The sequence below is a fragment of the Dermacentor variabilis genome, chromosome 2 (assembly GCF_050947875.1).
Source record: "Dermacentor variabilis isolate Ectoservices chromosome 2, ASM5094787v1, whole genome shotgun sequence".
Lineage (NCBI taxonomy): Eukaryota > Metazoa > Arthropoda > Arachnida > Ixodida > Ixodidae > Dermacentor > Dermacentor variabilis.
Window position 1 is genome coordinate 244,565,574 of NC_134569.1, and position 19,229 is coordinate 244,584,802.

Below are 19,229 nucleotides of genomic sequence, written 5' to 3' on the forward strand. Positions count from 1 at the left end.
GTTTTCCGGTGGTTCAATGAGTTCAAGAATGGATGGAAGATCGTCGTTGAAGATGTGGAGTGATTGTGACAACCTTCAATGAGTGGCATGGATGAAAATCTGGCCAAAGTAAAAAATCTCCTGGACTCTGGCTGTCGTTTGAGTATCAGATGAATCGCCGAAGACCTCAACATGTGCAAAACAACGGCTTACAAAATTATTTCTGAAAATTTGAACATGCGGGAGGTTTGTTTGAAATTGGTTCCAAAAGTGTTGAGTGACGAACAAAAACAGCGGCGAGTTGACGTTTTCCATGAAATGTTGGTGTAGTTAGAAAGTGAACGGGACTTGGACAGCTTAATAAAAGGCAACAAGTCATGGGTATTACAGTACGACCCTGAAACCTTGTGCCAATGTTCGGAGTAGCATACCGCGAACTCCCTGCACCCCAAGAAAGCGAGAATGTTGAAGTGCAAGGTAAAGGCAATGTTTTCATTGTCTTTTTCGACAAGTGTGAGGTGGTCCACAAAGAATTTGTACCTCCAGCATGAACCGTCAATGCCATGTTCTACAAAGAACTACTTGAGCGCCTTCACAGAGCCGTCAAGTTGAAACATTAAAAGATTGCCAATTGCTTGAAGCTCCACCATGACAATGCTCCAGCCCACATCGCCTTCGTTGTGACCACCTACCTGGCCCAGATAGGGGTTGCAACCTTGTCGCAGCCGCCGTACAGCGCCGATCTCAGCCCGACAGACTTTTTCTTGTTCCCAAAGTTTAAGAGAAGCCTGAAAGGTCACTGTTTCAACGATGTTCCCGCCATGCAACGGGCTGTCGCAGAGTCTCTGAAAGAGGTTAGAGCAGCTGACTTCCAGGGAGCCTTTACAGCATGGAAATTGCGTTGGCAGTGGTGTATCAATGCCAAAGGAGTTTATTTTGAAGAATTTTAATAATATGTACCGGATCGGATCTGTAAATTTTTTTTTACCAGACCCAGTCTCATTACTTTACGGACAAGCCTTGTAGAAAGATATGTGTGTATGTATATGGTGTATAAATTTGTATTGGTACTCTGTAAACTTGCGTTAGTTTTTAGTTGGATCAGGGGTGAGATCATGCAAGCATCTTACTTCTCAAATGCTCGCTTTGCCTTTTACATCGCTGAGTAGGTGGTGTTCAATTTGTTCTCCCACTTCGCCATGCTGATGACCGCTGACAAAAGTTCAGCGCCAGCCAATCACAAAAGCATGTGCAAACGTGTGGAAAGCGAGATGCCTGCACGATCTCAGCCCAGGGCATACTTATACTGCTGTATGTCCCCTTTCTCGTGTGAGGTCTGATGTACACAACTTCTCTTGGCTCACGAAAACACCCTCTTCTGCTCCAAATTTTGTCTTGACAGCTGCGAAAAAAGCTACAATGTCTACTGGAGCTGAAAGTATGGGAATGGTGGGTGGTAGTACATGCATTTGCATACAGTTTGTCCTTCTGGCTTCAAACATCCTCGTGACATCTTTTCTAGTGTTTAGCATAGAAATTGTCGATTGCTTTTTGGAAATTTCAGTGCCAAACACTATAAAACATGTACCAACAAGGCTGCAGCTCAATGCTTCCAAAGTTCATTCTTGTGACTTTCTAAATGGATCATTTTCAGCAGAATATTGAGTTATAAATGCAGCAGTTTGCACTAAATTAAAAAATTAAATTGCGGTGTTTTACGTGCTAAAACCACTTTTTGATTATGAGGCACGCCATAGTGGAGGACTCTAAAAATTTCAACCACCGGGGGTTCTTTAACATGCACCTAAATCTAAGTACACGGGTGTTTTCGCATTTCGCCCCCATCAAAATGTGGCTGCTGTGGCCGGGATTCGATCCCGCGACCTTGTGCTCAGCAGCCTAACACCATAGCCAGTGAGCAAACACGACGGGTACAGTTTGCACTGATACTCGGGTTGTGCAAATACTGAATAGTAAACTTCTAACCGAATATCGAATCAATTCAAGAAAAAAAAAATCCAAATATGCAATTGAATATCAGAAAATGTTTCACAAAATTTCATGCTTACAAATTTGGGCAATATGGTGCTGCGCATGCTCGGAAGTCTCATAGCATTACATAACAAGAATCTAGCAAGCTGTCAGTAACATAGGTTTATTGAAATCAAGACATACAGTACGGTCTACTTTTATAAAGGGAACACCATGTTAATATTCCAGCACTGATTGTAGCTCAGTTCTGGTATATGAAGGTATGGAAAGAGTTTTCTTTCTTTGTCAATAAAATTTCAGTTGAACAAAATAATGTGCCTTTTTTCCTCAGAAACTAATGAATTAGTGTCCCACCGTTGTACTGCTGCGTGTATACCTATGAGATTCTCAGTTCTATAGTAGACCTGGGTTTTACGGCAATATTTGTTTTATTGCATAGAAAGTCTTGCTTTCCAGATTCTTTTCCAAAATGCTAAAGGGCTATCCCAGCTTGTTACGGCAGGTGGGTAAGGCCAATTTGTATGACAGACGAAAGGACCACGCATCATGTGACTCGCGTTGCCGGCGCCATCTGCTCTGTTTCATTGTCAGGTTCGGTGAGATTTGCCACCTGTCAAAGATTTTACTACTCGCAGGGTCATGACAAGTTTGCTCGACTCTCCCCCTCCCTCCCTTTTCCTGTTTATCTGCCATCTGTGCCAATGCATGCAGCCAGTCATTCTACTTTCGTGCCCACCGGATAAATCTGAAGCTAGTTTTGTGGCAAGTTGCTTGGAGCTACAAAGAAAAAAAAAGTTATGTGAGTTTGCGAATGGCGTTGCTAACGAGAGCGCGCTGTTCCATATGTGTCTTAAAGATGGCGGCTGTGAACAACTTCGTTGCCATCCCGCATACTTGCCTTCGTTTGCGAGGCAGTTTGGGTGGCTTTCTGATTGTCGCGCGGTTTCTGCAAGTAGATCTGCACCAATTCGGCGCCTAACTGTTACTCTAGTCACCAACGCCAGATGAAGCAGCACCAATTAGGCCTAATGGCCTAGCTAGCTGAACGGCCCGCAAGCTGTCATGCAATGCTTGCGGCTAGAATGTGTATACATCATGATGTGATCAGTCCTGAGCTCACGCACACGGGTTAGGTTGACGGATGTTGAAGCAGCATGAAGTTCTTCGCCGTGTATCCATAATCTGCGTGCTTCACACTTTGCGAAATATGCACTGCCTATGTTGCCGGTCCCCCTCTGTTCGGCTGTCACGTTATCATTCCTGTCGGTATACTGAACCCTGATGAACTTTATAGCAACAGAGGCAGCCCCAGCAGACGTGGTGCTGTTCTGCGAATTGCGGTGTTCGAGCACTTTGTATGCGATCCCTGCCTCGTGCCGACGTTGGGCAGCACTCGCAGTTGCCAAGTCCGCTATCGCATCAGCTGGGGCAGCCAGTCTGCAGCGCGCTTAGCGGTCCTTTTCCAGCGAAAAGGAAGTGAAACGCTTGCTTGCACGGCGTTGAGCACGAGCGGCTCTGCGGCACGCGACATGTGGCACTGCGCGGGTGTCTACACCAAATATATCGAATGTTTGGGAAATCGAATAGTAGATATTTGATTTGCAAATTGAATTATTCGAATGTTCACTATTTAATTCAGTGATAATCGATATTCGCACACTCCTACTGGTTATCATGTCCATAGAATCTTAGTGCCTTTGTCATTTAAAGTATGATTGCTTGCAGATTTAGAATGATAAGGCATAACGAGTAACGCCATAAGAATGTCTGAAGCCACAAGCTCAAAGATTAGACATATGCAAGTAGTAGTATGATCACTCATTCCTATGGTCACTGAACTAGGGCCTGCTGTGTTTTTACAATTTCTACGCAATTGGTAAGGTATGCATGGGAGCCAGTGGTTCATTGAGGTGGCACCATATTTCTAGTCATTTTCTGCCTATTGTTGCTAGAGCTTGGGCAACTTTTGTTGGATATTGCTGCTGCTCTGTGCCTGCTCCCTTGCTTGTGCATGACGTGCAATGAAGGAAAGTTGAAGGCCCGCTGTTGTCGTTAACCATGGTGTTGGCATTATGCTGCTAAGCAAGAGGTCGCATGATCGAATCCCAGTCACGGCGGCTGCATTTTGATGGGGGTGAAATGCAAGAATGCCCGTGTACTGTGCATTGTGTGCATATTAAAGTCAAAATTATACTGGAGTTGCCTACTACTATGTGCCTCATAATAAGATTCTGATTTGGCACGTAAAACCTCAGAATTTAGAAAAGAAAAAGTTGATATTAGTGTAATCATTCCCTAATGGTGACCAGCTACTGGGAAGCGGTGTCTTCTAAAGGGCCTACTGTTTGGCATCACTGGGCTGGCATTAAAGAAATGCAGGAGGCCAGTCTAAGCAGTTGTTGCTGCTGTGTTCCCTGCAGCAATTTTTCTTGTGTTCTCTGCCACGAAGTGGTCGCAGTCCAGCAAGGGCCTTGGCGCACCATCTTTCTCGCTGTGCAGTACTCGACCAAGCTGGAGAAGGGCGACTACGTACTGCGGGTGCATGTGCGGCACGAGCAGAGCGCCCTGGTGGAGCGGCTGTCGGACCTGCCGCTGGAGCTGTCGCACAAGCTGCCCAGTGCTATCACCCTGGATGCCTACCGCTCCCAGGGTCAGGCCATGCTCGCCTCGGGCAAGAAGTTCGCACCCCTCATGGCACGGCCCGGCACACAGGTGCCCGTCTACCTGGCACCTCTGCCCTGCGACAAGTGAGTCCAGCTGCCACAGATGGTGGATGGGGCCTCTGGGGCTACTAGCTCAGGTAGATGCAGCAGACTTGAACCACCGCAAGCAAACATTCAGACACGCATATAAAAAATGGACTGAAGCAAGTGCCAAGTACCATGAATGCTACCCTACCATTGTCATTGAAAAGAAAAGTATTCAGTGACTGCATTCTAGAAGTTTAATTTTTTTTTTTTTGTGGTGCATTTTTTTTTCTGAATCTGAACCTGGCAACGTTTAACGCTAGAACGTTATCTAGTGAGGCGAGTCTAGCAGTGCTATTGAAGAAATTAGCGGGCAGTAAATGGGATATAATAGGGCTCAGTGAGGTTAAGATGACAAAAGAAGCATATACCATGCTAAAAAGCGGTCACGTCCTGTGCTACTGGGGCTTAGTGGAAAGACGAGAATTACGAGTCGGATTCCTGTTTAATAGGGATATAGCTGGTAACATACAGGAATTCTACAGCATTAACGAGAGGGTGGCAGGTCTTGCTGTGAAACTTAATAAGAGGTACAAATTGAAAGTCGTACAGGTCTATGCCCCTACATCCAGTCATGATGACCAGGAAGTCGAAAGCTTCTATGAAGACGTGGAATCGGCGATGGGTAAAGTCAAAACAAAATACATTATACTCATGGGTGACTTCAATGCCAGGGTAGGGAAGAAGCAGGCTGGAGACAAGTCAGTATGGGAATATGGTGTAGGTTATAGGAATAGCAGGGGAGAGTTATTAGTAGAGTTTGCAGAAAGGAATAATTTGCGGATAATGAATACCTTCTTCCGGCAGCGCGATAACCGAAAGTGGACGTGGAGGAGCCCGAATGGCGAGACTAGAAATAAAATAGACTTCGTACTCTACACTAGCCCTGGCATCATACAAGATGTGGACGTGCTCGGCAAGGTGCGCTGCAGTGACCATAGGATGGTAAGATCTCGAATTAGCCTAGACTTGAGGAGGGAACGGGAGAAACTGGTACATAAGAAGCCGATAAATGAGTTAGCGGTAAGAGGGAAAATAGAGGAATTCCGGATCAAGCTACAGAACAGGTATTCGGCTTTAACTCAGGAAGAGGACCTTAATGTTGAAGCAATGAATGACAATCTTATGGGCATCATTAAGCAGTGTGCAATAGAAGTCGGTGGTAACTTCGTTAGACAGGATACCAGTAAGCTATCGCAGGAGACGAAAGATCTGATCAAGAAACGCCAATGTATGAAAGCCTTTAACCCTACAGCTAGAATAGCATTAGCAGAACTTTCCAAGCTAACCAACAAGCGTAAGATAGCTGACATAAGGAAGTAAAATATGGATAGAATTGAGCATGCTGTCAGGAACGGAGGAAGCCTAAGAGCAGTGAAGAAGAAACTAGAAATAGGCAGGAATCAGATGTATGCATAAAGAGACAAAGCCGGCAATATCATTACTAATATGGATAAGATAGTTCAAGTGGCTGAGGAGGTCTATAGAAATTTATACAGTACCAGTGGCACCCACGACGATATTGGAACGGAGAATAGTCTTGAGGAATTTGACATCCCACAAGTAATGTCGGAAGAATTAAAGAGAGCCTTGGGAGCTATGCAAAGGCGGAAGGCAGCTGGGGAGGATCAGGTAACAGCATATTTGTTGAAGGATAGTGGGCAGATTGTTCTAGAAAAACTGGCCACCTTGTATACACAATGCCTCATGACCTCGAGGGTACCGGAATCTTGTAAGAACGCCAATGTAATCCTAATCCATAAGAAAGGTGACGCCAAAGACTTGAAATATTATAGACCGATCAGGTTACTGTATGTTGCCTACAAAGTATTCACTAAGGTAATCGCAAATAGAATCAATGCGAGACAGCTGTTAAGGCTCAACGGTTTATTGCGCAGCTCGCGCGCTGAAGACGATGACGCTGGCCATGATGATAAATATATACAGATGAAGAAGATGAAGGGGTAATTTAATGCTCACACAATTTCCCCCGCGTGTGGAAGTGGCCAACCTGGCTGCTGGTTATGGCGGGAAACGCCATATGAAAGGCTTTAAACGAGAAACATGCACAAACTCTATGGCACGGCAGCGGCCGTCCAAAGGTGGAACAACTGGAGTCACACGATAGTTAACTGGCGAAGTCTGTTCCCGAACAATGTAGGGCCCGATAAAATGGGACTGAAATTTCTCGCACAATCCAGGAGCGCGAACTGGGGTCCACAGTAACACTTCGTCTCCAGGGTGGAAGGAAAAGACACAGCGAGATGCATCATAGCGAATTTTGCGATCTTGTTGACTGGTGTCGGTGTTGAGGCGGTCACTTTGGCGACACCGGGCAATGCGCGAAACGAACTGCTCACACACTGATGTGGACGAAGGCACGGGGACACCGAAGAAAGAACCGTCGAGGATAGTGAGCGGTCGGCGACCATACACGAGGAAAAAAGGCGAGTATCCCGTAGTGCGTTGTACGGCCGTGTTGTATGCGAAAGTGACGAATGGTAGAATGACATCCCAATTCGTATGGTCAGGATTGATGTACATAGATATCATGTTGGACAGCGTGCGATGAAGGCGCTCTGTGAGACCATTAGTTTGAGGGTGGTAGCTGGAAGTCGTTTTATGGATGGTATCGCACGCACGGAGAACATCGTCGAGAAGTTTAGAGAGAAAGGTCCTGCCGCGGTCACTCTAAAGGACATGTGGGGCTCCGTGCTGTAAAAAGATGGCTTCCAAGAAAAAGGCTGCAACCTCCGCTGCAGATCCCGAAGATAGTGCAGCTGTTTCAGCGTACTGTGTCAAGTGGTCTACAACTGTGACGATCCGTCATTTACCGCCAACAGAAAAGGGTAGCTGTTCATAAAGGTCGATACCAATGACTGCGAAAGGAGCTTCAGGACACGGGACAGGTTGGTATGTCCAGCTGGAGGTGAGGTCAGTCGTTTGCAGTGTTGGCAGAGCGAACAGTAAGCCATGCATTTCGTTACGCTGGTTGTAAGTCCAGGCCAAGAGAAGCGGCTGCGAATTCGCTCGTAGGTTTTATGGAAACCAAAGTGACCGGCAGTGGGATCGTCGTGAAAAGTCTCATTTATCTGGGCCCGAAGTGAACGACAGGAACCCAACGGTGTCCTTCGGGATGAAACACGTACCGGTATAATATCGAATTTTCGATCTTGAAGTTCTTTAACTGCCGACGGAGCTGAGCGTTAGGTGGGCACGATGACCCGCGAGTACGTTCCATAACGAAGTGGCAGTAGCAGTCATTACGTTGGCTAGAGGCAAACGTATGAGAATGGCTGGAAGGGAGCCGGTCGAGAGCTGCGAGCAGAGGGAATGCAGGCGACGCGTCCTGTGGTTTCCTCACGGAAGGTGGTAAACAAGCAGCGTTTGAAGACGGTGGTAGGGGACAACGAGAGAGAGCATCGGTATCCTGGTATTTCTTTCTAGACTTGTAGGTGACGTCGAAGTCGTATTCTTGTAAATGGAGTATCTAACGGCTGAGACGTCCCATTAAATTCTTTAGCGTCGCCAACCAGCACAAGGCGTGGTGATCAGTAACGATTGTAAAGTGGCGGCCGTGCAGATAAGGGCGAAATTTTTGGACGGACCAAACAACGGCGAGACAGTCTTGTTCGGTAATCGTATAATTTTTCTCTGCAGCTGTTAGCATGCAACTTACGCATGCAACCACACATTCTTCGGAATTTTGCTGACGTTGTAGAACAGCGCCGATACCGTGGTCACTGGCGTCAGTATGTAGAAGAGTGGGTGCGGTGTTGTTGGAAGGACAAAGCACAGGTTCGGATGTGAGGGCACGCTTGAGGGCATCAAAAGCTGTTTGGCATTCATCTGACCATACGTATAGGAAGCTCCAGAAGGAAGGAGTTGCTGGAGTGGCGTCGCAATGGTGGCAAAGTTACATATGAAGCGCCGGAATTATGAAGCTAAGCCAAGGAAGCTACATAAGTCTTTGTCGCGTTGAGGCCATAGGAAGCGGAGGACAGCGGTAATCTTATCGTGGTCAGGTCGAAGGCTCTCTTTGCTGACAAGGTGTCCGAGTAGTTTAATAGTTTTGCTGGTGAAGCGGCACTTTTTTGTATTCAGCTGAAGGCCAGCAGCTGAGAGGCATGTCAGGACTTTGTCGAGACACTGCAAGTGCTGATGTGCGGTCGATGAAAATTTGGCAATGTCGTCAAGGAAGCATAAGCAAGTCTACCATTTTAGGCCCCGTAATACGCTGTCAATCATCAGCTCAAATGTGGCAGGAGCATTACACAGGCCGAAAGGCATTACACTAAATTCGTAAAGTCCATCGGGTGTGGCAAATGCAGTTTTTTTCTTGTCTGCTTCGTGCATGGAGATCTGCCAGTATCCAGAGCGTAGATTAAGGCTGGAGAAATACTCCACGCCCTGTAATAAATGTAACGCATCATCGATTCGGGGTAGTGGATATACATCTGTGCGGGTTATCTTGTTCAAAGCACGGTACTCTGAGCAAAATCGCACTGAGCCGTCTTTGTTATGTACCAACACAACAGGTGAAGACCAAGGGCTTGAGGAAGGGCGGATTATGCTTTGTTTCAGCATGTTGGCAATGTGGGTATCGATGATTTGGCGTTCAGCGGAAGAAATGCGATATGGACGCCGGCGCACGGTGGAAGTTCCATCTGTGTGTATACGATGAGCCGTCGCAGAAATCGGTCCCAGAAGAGGAGAGCGGACGTCGAAGGAGACCTTATATTTGGATACCAACGTCAGTAACTCCCCCGTCTGCTGTGCCGCTAGATCAGTGCTGATGGAAATAGCGAGAACAGAAGCAGGGACCGCATTTATAGCTGTCGGTGGTTGTGAAACAGCAGTAGTCGAGGTAAGCACATAGACAGGCTGAGTGTCCAAAACGCACATGACAACAGCGCCTTTAGGAAGCAGTACTGGCTCAGCGGTTGTGTTGAGTACAGCCAAAGTGGCCGTGCCGTTGCTGAAGCGAACAAGGCTGGGTGCCAGAGCAATCCCTTTGAATAGGCAACGGGCTGACGGTACAACTAAAACGTCACCATCGCTGATGTTTAATGGTTAACTACAAGAAGTTGTTCACGGCCAGAGGGCACCATACAATTGTCAGCAGTTCGTAAGCGAAGGCGTGGTTCGGACACATCGTCGGAATTGACGGTCTATGTCAAGTTAACAAAGCGTTGACTGAACAATATGAAAGCACATGCCGAAGAGAGAGTCCCACCCTAATATAAGCATGTGAGCACAGGAAGTCAACACTGCAAATTGTATATGGTGGCGTATCCCGTTAATCGAAACTCGAACTGTGCATTGCGCCGATGGCCGAATCACAACATTATTTGCACCACGAAGAAGAGCTCCACTGTAAGGTGTAGTAACATTGCGTAGACGAGAGCGCAAGTCAGCGTGAATAATAGAAATAGCTGCTCCCATATCAATCAATGCTGGAACTGGTACACCTTCTATACACATGAATAAACTATTGGCCGGGCACGCTGGAGGAATTGTAGTCTGTGTGAGCCATGCAGCTTTCCCTCCAAAAACTGCACCATCTAGTTTTCCAATCGGTAGTCAGGAGTGCGGGTGGCCGGTTGCAGGGGTGATGTTGAGCGTCGAAGAGGGGAGGGCAAGCGGCGGCGCCCTGGATGGTAGTTGGGAGGTGCTTCGTGAGGTGGAGAAGATGAGCGTGGTGGAAAGCAGGTGCTGGTAGGGACTCGGAGGAAGCAACGAGTCTCTCTCATAAACATCGTAGCCACGGCGTTCGTCCTGTTGTCGTCTTCGGCAAAAACGCGATTTGTGATCGCGAATACCACAATAATAACAAATTGGGCAGGGCGTAGGCTGGGTAGTGTAAGATCCTGCGGCAGGCAGACGGGGTGGTAGAGTCGCCAGATGGTTGGGGGCAGTAGCAAGAGCAGGAGGCGCTGTCCGAACGAACGCTGGTTGCATAGCCGCAACCTGAGTATACGAGGCGGGTGGTGAAGGAGGGCCACAGCTTGCAGTGCAGGTCATGGACGACAGCCCCTCTTTGATGACGTCGCGCAGGCCAGGAACCAAAGGCTGAGGCTGAAGAATGGGAGGACTGAGCAGGCCACACTCTTTTAGCTCTTCGTGTGTGAGAGTCCGAATCAGCATACAGAGGTCGGTATCCGACGAAGGAGGCGTGTCACCGATGACGGGTTGTAAACGGATGGCCTGCAGTGCGTCCAGGTGTTGGCAATTCGCGATCACATTGTTAACAGTATTTGGATTTTTAATCGCCAGTGCGTTGAACGCGACGCGGGCAATGCCCTTTAGGATATGATGAATACGGTCAGATTCCGTCATGGTGTTGTCAACACGGCGACAAAGGGCGAGGACGTCCTCGATATAAAAGGTGTATGTTTCCCCAGGAACTTGCGTGCATCCATCAAGCTTTTTCTTGGCGACCTCAGAGCAGACGTTAGGATAGCGCCAAAAATCTGCCGAAGCTGGTGTTTGAATGCTGCTCAGTCAGGTAAGGTGCTCTCGTGGTTGAGAAACCAAGTCCTGGCAACGTCAGTGAGGTAGAATGCGACGTTGCGAAGCTTGTGCATGTCATCCCATCGGTTAGACTCACTCACACGGTCATAATTGTCCAGTCAGTTATCAACGTCGTCACTACGAAGGCCAGCGAACATGGTGGGATCGCACTGCCACGTGCTGACGGTCCATGAAGGAATGGCCGGTGGACCAGAGACGGTGATGCCGGACGCTCCTGGAGGATCTTCTTGGGGCATCCTGGCGGAAAGGTGGAGCAAGCGGCGGCCTGAACGAAGCTCCAGGGAAACTCGAAGGCATAGAGGACCAAGAGATCGAGAGCAGCCTCCACCACTTGCGAGACAGCTGTTAAGCCTCAACGGTTTATTGCGCAGCTCGCGCTCTGAAGACGATGATGCTGGCCATGATGATGAATATATACAGATGAAGAAGATGAAGGGGTAATATAATGTTCACATCAAGAACACCTTAGACTTCTGTCAACCAAAGGACCAGGCAGGATTTCGTAAAGGCTACTCAACAATAGACCATGTTCACACTATCAGTCAGGTGATAGAGAAATGTGCAGAATATAACCAACCCTTATATGTAGCTTTCATTGATTACGAGAAAGCGTTTGATTCAGTCAAAACCTCAGCAGTCATGGAGACATTACGGAATCAGGGTGTATATGAGCCATATGTGCGGTGGCTCCACAGCCACTAGTCCTCCGTAAAGAAAGCAACAAAATCCCAATAAAGAAAGGCGTCAGGCAGGCAGATACAATCTCTCCAATGCTATTCGCAGTGTGTTTACAGGAGGTATTCAGAGACTTAGATTGGGAAGAATTGGGGATAAGAGTTAATGGAGAATACCTTAGTAACTTGTGATTCGCTGATGATATTGCCTTGCTTAATAACTCAGGGGACGAATTGCAATGCATGCTTACTGACCTGGAGAAGCAAAGCAGAAGGGTGGGTCTTAAAATTAATCTGCAGGAAGCTAAAGTAATGTTTAAGAGTCTCGGAAGAGAGCAGCAGTTTACGATAGAGAGCAAGGCACTGGAAGTGGTAAGGGAATACATCTACTTAGGGCAGGTAGTGACCGCGGATCCGGATCATGTGACTGAAATAATCAGAAGAATGAGAATGGGCTGGGGTGCGTTTGGCAGGCATTCTCAGATCATGAACAGCAGGTTGTCATTATCCCTCAAGAGCAAAGTGTATAACAGCTGTGTCTTACCAGTACTCACCTACGGTGCAGAAACCTGGAGGCTTGCGAAGAGGGTTCTACTTAAATTGAGGACGACGTAACGAGCTATGGAGAGAAGAATGACGGGTGTAACGTTAAGGGGGATAAGAAGAGAGCAGATTGGGTGAGGGAACAAATGCGAGTTAATGACATCTTAGTTGAAATCAAGAAAAAGAAATGGGGGGGGGGGGGGGGCATGGGCAGGGCATGTAATGAGGAGGGAAGATAACTGATGGGCATTAAGGGTTACGGACTGTATTCCAAGGGAAGGGAAGCGTAGCAGGGGGCGGCAAAAAGTTAGGTGGACAGATGAGATTAAGAAGTTTGCAGGGACAACATGGCCACAATTGGCACATGACCGGGGTAGTTGGAGAAGTATGGGAGAGGCCTTTGCCCTGCAGTGGGCGTAGCCAGGATGATGATGATGATGATTTCTTTTTGCAGTTCAATTTGTATTTGGTTGGCCAAATATTTCTTGTTGACGGAGGGAATGTAAGGCAATGTTTTCGTTTTTTTTTTTTAACTTGACACACAAACCATAATGTTAGTGGATTATCGTTTCTCAAGGTCTGGTGAACTCGCCAAAATGACCACTTCACTTGGTATGACATGGATTTCAAAGCGTTTTTGCAAGTTTGTGGCATTTGTGAAAAGTTCTAAAAACTCATTACATTGAGTCGTTGGCTTTTTTTGTAATGCTGTGTGATCTTTTATTGCCATACTATTAACTAGTTTCAAGCAAACAACTCCCAAATCTTTTGATGTTATCAATTTTGACATTGTGGTATCTTTTATGGCTTGCCATGACTTCGTTCATAAGACAGCCATTTTTGATATTCCAGAAATGTGCTTTGCTAGTCCAGGTATACCAAAGAGAAAAAAGCTATATTGATAGAGTTCTTTTCAAAACAGTGTTCAATAATTGTTGTTGTAGTAGGTTGATTACTACAACAGGTAATCAAGACCAAACTTGCCCTTCTGCAATTTTGCGCTGGTATCTCAATGTGATGTCATGGATTTTAATGTATGTTCTTATGTTTCGGCCTTAGTCATGCAGCTAAGGTTCTGGAAGCGCGAAGTTGAGTCTGGAGTTCCTTTGGAATACGATGTAGTTTGCTATCACTGATGAGAAAATAAGTAGGTCTGTGGAGACAGAGACAAAGATCATGCTTGCCACTGTCTTTCCTTCCCGTCTGCATTGTCTTTTTGTTTGTGCTAATTTTCCTCGTCAGCTATGGAGATGCCATCAAGATCCATGATTGTCATAGTAAGCTGCTCTGGGAACTTCACAGCAGCATTGCTTCCTGCCTGTAATCGTTGAGCTCATCCTGGCATGTCAGGCCTCCTCTCGTAGCAATAAGGAGCCTCTATGGAGTCACAGGAGGGTCCAGCTGTGCCACATTTTTAAGTGTTGCCTGTGGCAGGTAGCACAATTGTAATGCTTGATCTAAATTAGTCGATGAGGTGGCCACTACTTATACAAGAAATCAAAATGCTTAATTGAGTGATTAACCTAATTACACCATTTAGCTTTCTTAATTTAGTACTTCACAGCACGTATTTCAATATACAAATTGTAGCTAGTAGTATGCAAGGCACATTCGCTTGGAACGAATTCTCGGGACTGAGCCAATTTCGAGATATTCATTTTCAGTGTCCAACGAAATGCTTTGGTGTTCCGGTTCCTTTTGTGCTTCAATGGACAAAGCAGTGTTTTCTATGAAAAGTAAGCGGAACAACAGTGTATTGTTACCGCAAGTTTGACAGTGCATATCTTGAAACTGGTGCCATCCTCAGAATTCATTCCAAGTGGATATGACCTGCATGCTAGCTACTGTTTGTAGATGGAAATATGTGTCATGAAGTAATTAAGAAGTTAGTTAGTTTAATTAATTTAATTGTTCAATTAAGCATTTTTATTATTTATAAGAGTAGTGGCCTCCTCATCGACTAATTTAGATGAAGGGTTAGAATTGCGCTATCTGCCACAGGCAATACTTAAAAATTTGGTTCAGCTGAAGAAAAAAACACCTTGTAGAAGGGTACTTCTCTAAAAAACTTAGTGTCCCTTTATAGATCATTGCTGGTGCATTTTGTTTCTTCAGGTGCTCGTCACCGTTTCATCACCTGAAAGGGAAAAATTGGCATCCGCCCAGAGCTACAAAGGAAGCCCTTGTAGCTTCTTGTTGTAGCCTGAATGGATGACGGTTCCCTTTCACAAACCTTCCTCCACTTTGGGGCCTTCCACCGAACTGATTTGCCATATTTCGTGTTGCTGTGCTTTGAGTAGCGGATTAATTTGCCCTTGCATTGCAATTTGGTAGCCTCTGGGTTAGCTCAGGTGGAAGAATGACTGCCCTGGCAAGGCCTTGGTCCCAGGTTCGATCCCCGGAATGGGATGAATTTTTCTTCAGCTGCAAAGCTTCTGAGAAACTTGTAGCTTCCTCGTACAGCGTGGGTGGATGTCAATGTTCCCTTTCATGAATCTCCCTCTGCCTCTCAGGCTTCTGCAGATTTGATTTGCCACGTTTCAACACCTGTGTCAACGTGTGCTCAGAGAAACTCTGCTCTGTTGTGCAGACTCCCCAAGGGCTGCAGTGCAGGACACTTCCTCGTGGGCACTCTCACCGTCACCAAGGATGAGCAGGGCAAGAAAGTGGTCAGTGCTCTTTTTCATAAGCTGCGCAGAACTACGTACTCACTTGTGTTTGAAGTGCACTGGGCATCTGCTACGGAAGAAAAGAGATTTTCGTGCAGTTTTGTCGTGCAGCCTGTAAAAGATCATGCATACTGTAGCGTTTTGCAACTCTTGAGTTCATGACCAGACTCCCAGTTCTCACAGAAAATCACATTTTATAGTGGCTGCTGTCAAGGTTCACTCCAAGATAATTTGTATGGTTGTGGCAGCTTTTTGGCCTAATATTTTCAATAAAAATGACCAGTGTTCAGGCAGTTGCTGTGGAAAAGCCTGACAAGATATTGAGGTAAAAAAAAAAGAAAGCATGGCACGCTGCTCTGATATTGCCAGAATGTTTCCTAAATTTTTAAATGATTGCTTTGAATCAATAGGAAGAGCTAGTGAGCTGAAACATTGCACAGAGCACACACAGTTCCTCTGAATGCTTGCAGTGGTTTCAAAATGTTTCTGGGACTACTAGAAGTACCTAAATGTAGGGTTTAAACCATTTCAGGACAAGACACGTTAGTGTATATACTCGTTAAGGGCCGCCCTCATGTAAGGACTGCACCCCCACTTTGGAGGGCAAATTTTTTTGAAAAATTCAGAACTTCCTGCCGAAAGGTGGAGTTAATTCCATTGCCACTAGATGACGCTAGCCGCTCTTCTGTTGACACTGCTCAGGCCAGCGCTGCCACGCGATTATTTCTTTGTGTGGCACGTCGTCTCGGCTGTGTTGGCAGTGTATCCAGTCAGACCGGTGGCATTTCACCTCTGGAGAAGGGCGCCCTGTTTGAGTCAGCGCTGGTCAGGAATGATGGGCTGGCGTCTGTGCTCATTTACTGCAGCGTTATGTCATTTGCCTCTTACCCTCTGCTACCTTTGCGGAAGCAGTATGAACCTCTAGCAGGCTGTCATCAGCGTGATTCATGTAAGAGTCACACCCAGCCAAGGTTCTAGAAAAAAAATGTGTGGCCCTTACATGACCATATACGGTGTTTCAAAAAAAAAATTATTTGCCATCTAACCCTCTGAATGCTTGCAGTTGTTTCAGAATGTTTCTGGGACAACTGGAAGTACCTCATTGAACGGATTAAACTAGTGCTGTGCAAAGAGCAACATTTTGGCTGCGAAGCAAATTCGAATATTAAAGTTTGAGTGCTAATAGAATATTTTTCCAATACTTCAAAGTTAAATTACCGAAAAAGTGTACTGTGAAACATGGCCGTAAAAGCACCTTTATTGTATAACTAGTGTACTCCTACATAGTTGTGCCTAGAAAAAAAGAACAGTCCAGTACAGCTGTTCAACAGAATGGATGGCTACAAGTTGAATCGTTGAATGTTATCATGGGGGAAAGCGAGCTGCTCAACATGTCCCGGAAGCAGACATGCTCGCCTTCTACTAGCAACTGCGCCAGACACTGAGAACAGATGCTCGCTAGACAAGCTTGTGTCTGGTATGGCCAGGTATCGCCTTGCAAGATGAGCCAGCAAAGGGTGAGCTCTTGCACCTTGCTTCTGTCACCAGCGACATGGATCTTCCTTTCGGTGTAGAGTCACATTGTGTAAGTGCCTTTCTACTTCTGTTTGTGACTGTGAATGCTGTTGCTAGCTGAGAAGGGTGTCAAAATTATTTCACAAAGAGAATTGGGTTTACGTGGGTCGTTTAGAAGCACTGCGGTTCAATATTTAGCTATTTAAACCGTTATACAGTCAGCATCCGATTACAGTCAACATCCAAAAACGTCCACAAAATTGGGCAATCCGAAAAAATGAATGCATGCCTTTTACTGCCCCCAAGGGCACAAATCACGACACACATGTCTGAAACAGCTCTGAAGGCCTGCGAATACACTATATAGGCATATCAGTGCTCGTACGGCGATAGGAGACGGCGGGTGCACGCGTGTATAATTAAGGAATACACACAGTGTCCCATGACAATTGCTCCTTCGCACTCACGGTATGCTTCACCGCGTAACACTTCTGTATTGAGGCACAGCTGACTTTGAGGAACCGGGACTATGCAACTTGAATTATATCTTTGGACTATGTCTTTCCTGTCTAACGAAGAGCACGGCACTGAAGAGCAAAAAACTAGGTAGTGGTAGTCGCAGTGGCTAGGCCTGGCGTTGCCGCGGTGGTGGCTGCGGCTGCCAGCGAATCTGCGTGCGATAGCGCTAGTTCGAGGCGATTAGATAATCAAAATGGGGCTGCGGTGGTGCCTTCGATTAATACCGTTGTGGTATAATGCTGTTTCGGCAAAAAGTCCGGAAGATCACATGGTGCAGGTTTTTTGCATCCAAAATTTCAGACGTATTTATATACATTGACTCTATTGGGCATGTGGCAGTGCTGCGAAGGCGTCCGAATTACCGGGCATGTCCGAAAAATCTGGTGACTGGAAAAATCGGTCGTTGACTGTATTGGTTCCCGCAACTTTGAATACTTCGAATATTAGAAGTCTGGTGTAAATTGAATCAATAGCAAATGCTAGTTGAAACAAATATTCGAAAGTTAAAATATTGGCATACCCCTAGTTTAAACCGTTTCAGGACGAGACACATAGGTACCCCGCAAAAAATTTTATTTGCCATCTAAATGTGTGAAATACACTGAAGATAAACTCAGTGAACCTAAAATAAAGGAATATGTTGCAGAAACTTTTTCAGCAATAGGAGGGCAACAATGGACAGAACTCTGGATGGGTCGACACTACCAGCTCACTCTCCTCTTTCCCCTTGCTCGTGCAGGAAGATGGCACTCATGAACCTATCGCTCTTGTCGACCCAGCCTTGCACACTTTCACTTGCGCCTAAAGCATACAGTGCATGGGGCGCAATAGGGTCTTATTGCACTTGGACTTTATATGGCAAACAATGCTTCTTCGCTTCGGCAGTTGCTCTTGGTCGCACGCAGTTTGATAGGTGCGTTCCAAGCAGCCGGTTGTAATTCAACCATTTGACTTCACAAGTAACGACTTCTACAGGTTCCGAACTGGCTGCTTTTCGCGCTGCTGTCGAATACATTGAAAAAGAACCGCCTAACAAATGGGCAATATATTGTGATCCGAAAGCAGCCCTCCAGAGCTTGCGACGCTTATGACGTGGCAATTATGAACAGCTTGTGTCTAAAATCAATGAAACTTGCCATTGCGCTTCTGAACGGGGACATGATATCACCTTTCAATGGCTGCCGGAACATTGTGGCATCGTTGGCAATCACCTCGCCGATGTCGCTGCCTGACGTGCCCAGGCTGGCGCACCGACACTCCTTATACCTTTATCGAGAGTAGATGCTGCAAGAGAGCTTCGCACTCTTGCTCGTACCATCACATTACATTACTGGCGTACACCACAGAACTCTAAGTGTCATTTACACAGCCTTGAACCATCACTGAAACTTGAATTACCAGCAAACCTTTCATGACTTGACTCAACACTGCTGTGTCGGCTGTGGGTAGGAGTAGCATTTCCTACAGCTATCATATTGGAATGGAAGACTCACCAGTGTACGCTAAGTGCAAGTGTGAAGATACCATCAGTCATCTTCTGTGCGACTGTTCTCGCTTTGAAAACCAACGTCAGACTCCAGTGTGTCTTGAATAGACTGGATGACAGGCCATTTACAGAAGCAAAAATCTTGGAAACCTGGCCTCACAGTTCATTAGCCTAGAAAGCAGTTCGAGTGCTTCGTCACTACCTGAAGGCAACAGACTTGAGTGCCCTACTATAGACATCCTGCACCTAATTTAGTGCATGTGAAAGTGCGATAGGCTCATGTTTTTCTCTATCTCTTTTAACACTCCCCCATCCCACGTGTAGGGTAGCAAACTAGACTCAGTCTGGTTAACCTCCCTGCCTTTTCTTCTTCCCTTCTCCCTCTCTCTTGACTATCTCAGTCTCCAGAAGTTTTTATTTATTGTCTCTCGTATTTCTTTGCCGCAGCAATGAAATTTTAATTTTATTGAAGTCGCGTATAAACACACTTCATTATATTGAGGTTCTAAGTACATGGTGTTCTATGGACAAGAATTTATAAAAAGTTAAATAAAGTTAAATACAGTGGAAT

General features: G+C 46.1%; 1 protein-coding gene across 1 annotated transcript in view; it reads left to right on the plus strand.

Moving 5' to 3' along the window:
- The window catches only part of TppII (Tripeptidyl-peptidase II), a 251,298-nt gene that overhangs the window by 204,516 nt on the left and 27,553 nt on the right, over window positions 1-19,229 (plus strand). The window contains exons 22-23 of the mRNA XM_075682793.1: window positions 4,471-4,718; window positions 15,060-15,138. Coding sequence (XP_075538908.1) covers window positions 4,471-4,718; window positions 15,060-15,138 — 327 coding nt within the window. The remainder of the gene's footprint in view (window positions 1-4,470; window positions 4,719-15,059; window positions 15,139-19,229) is intronic.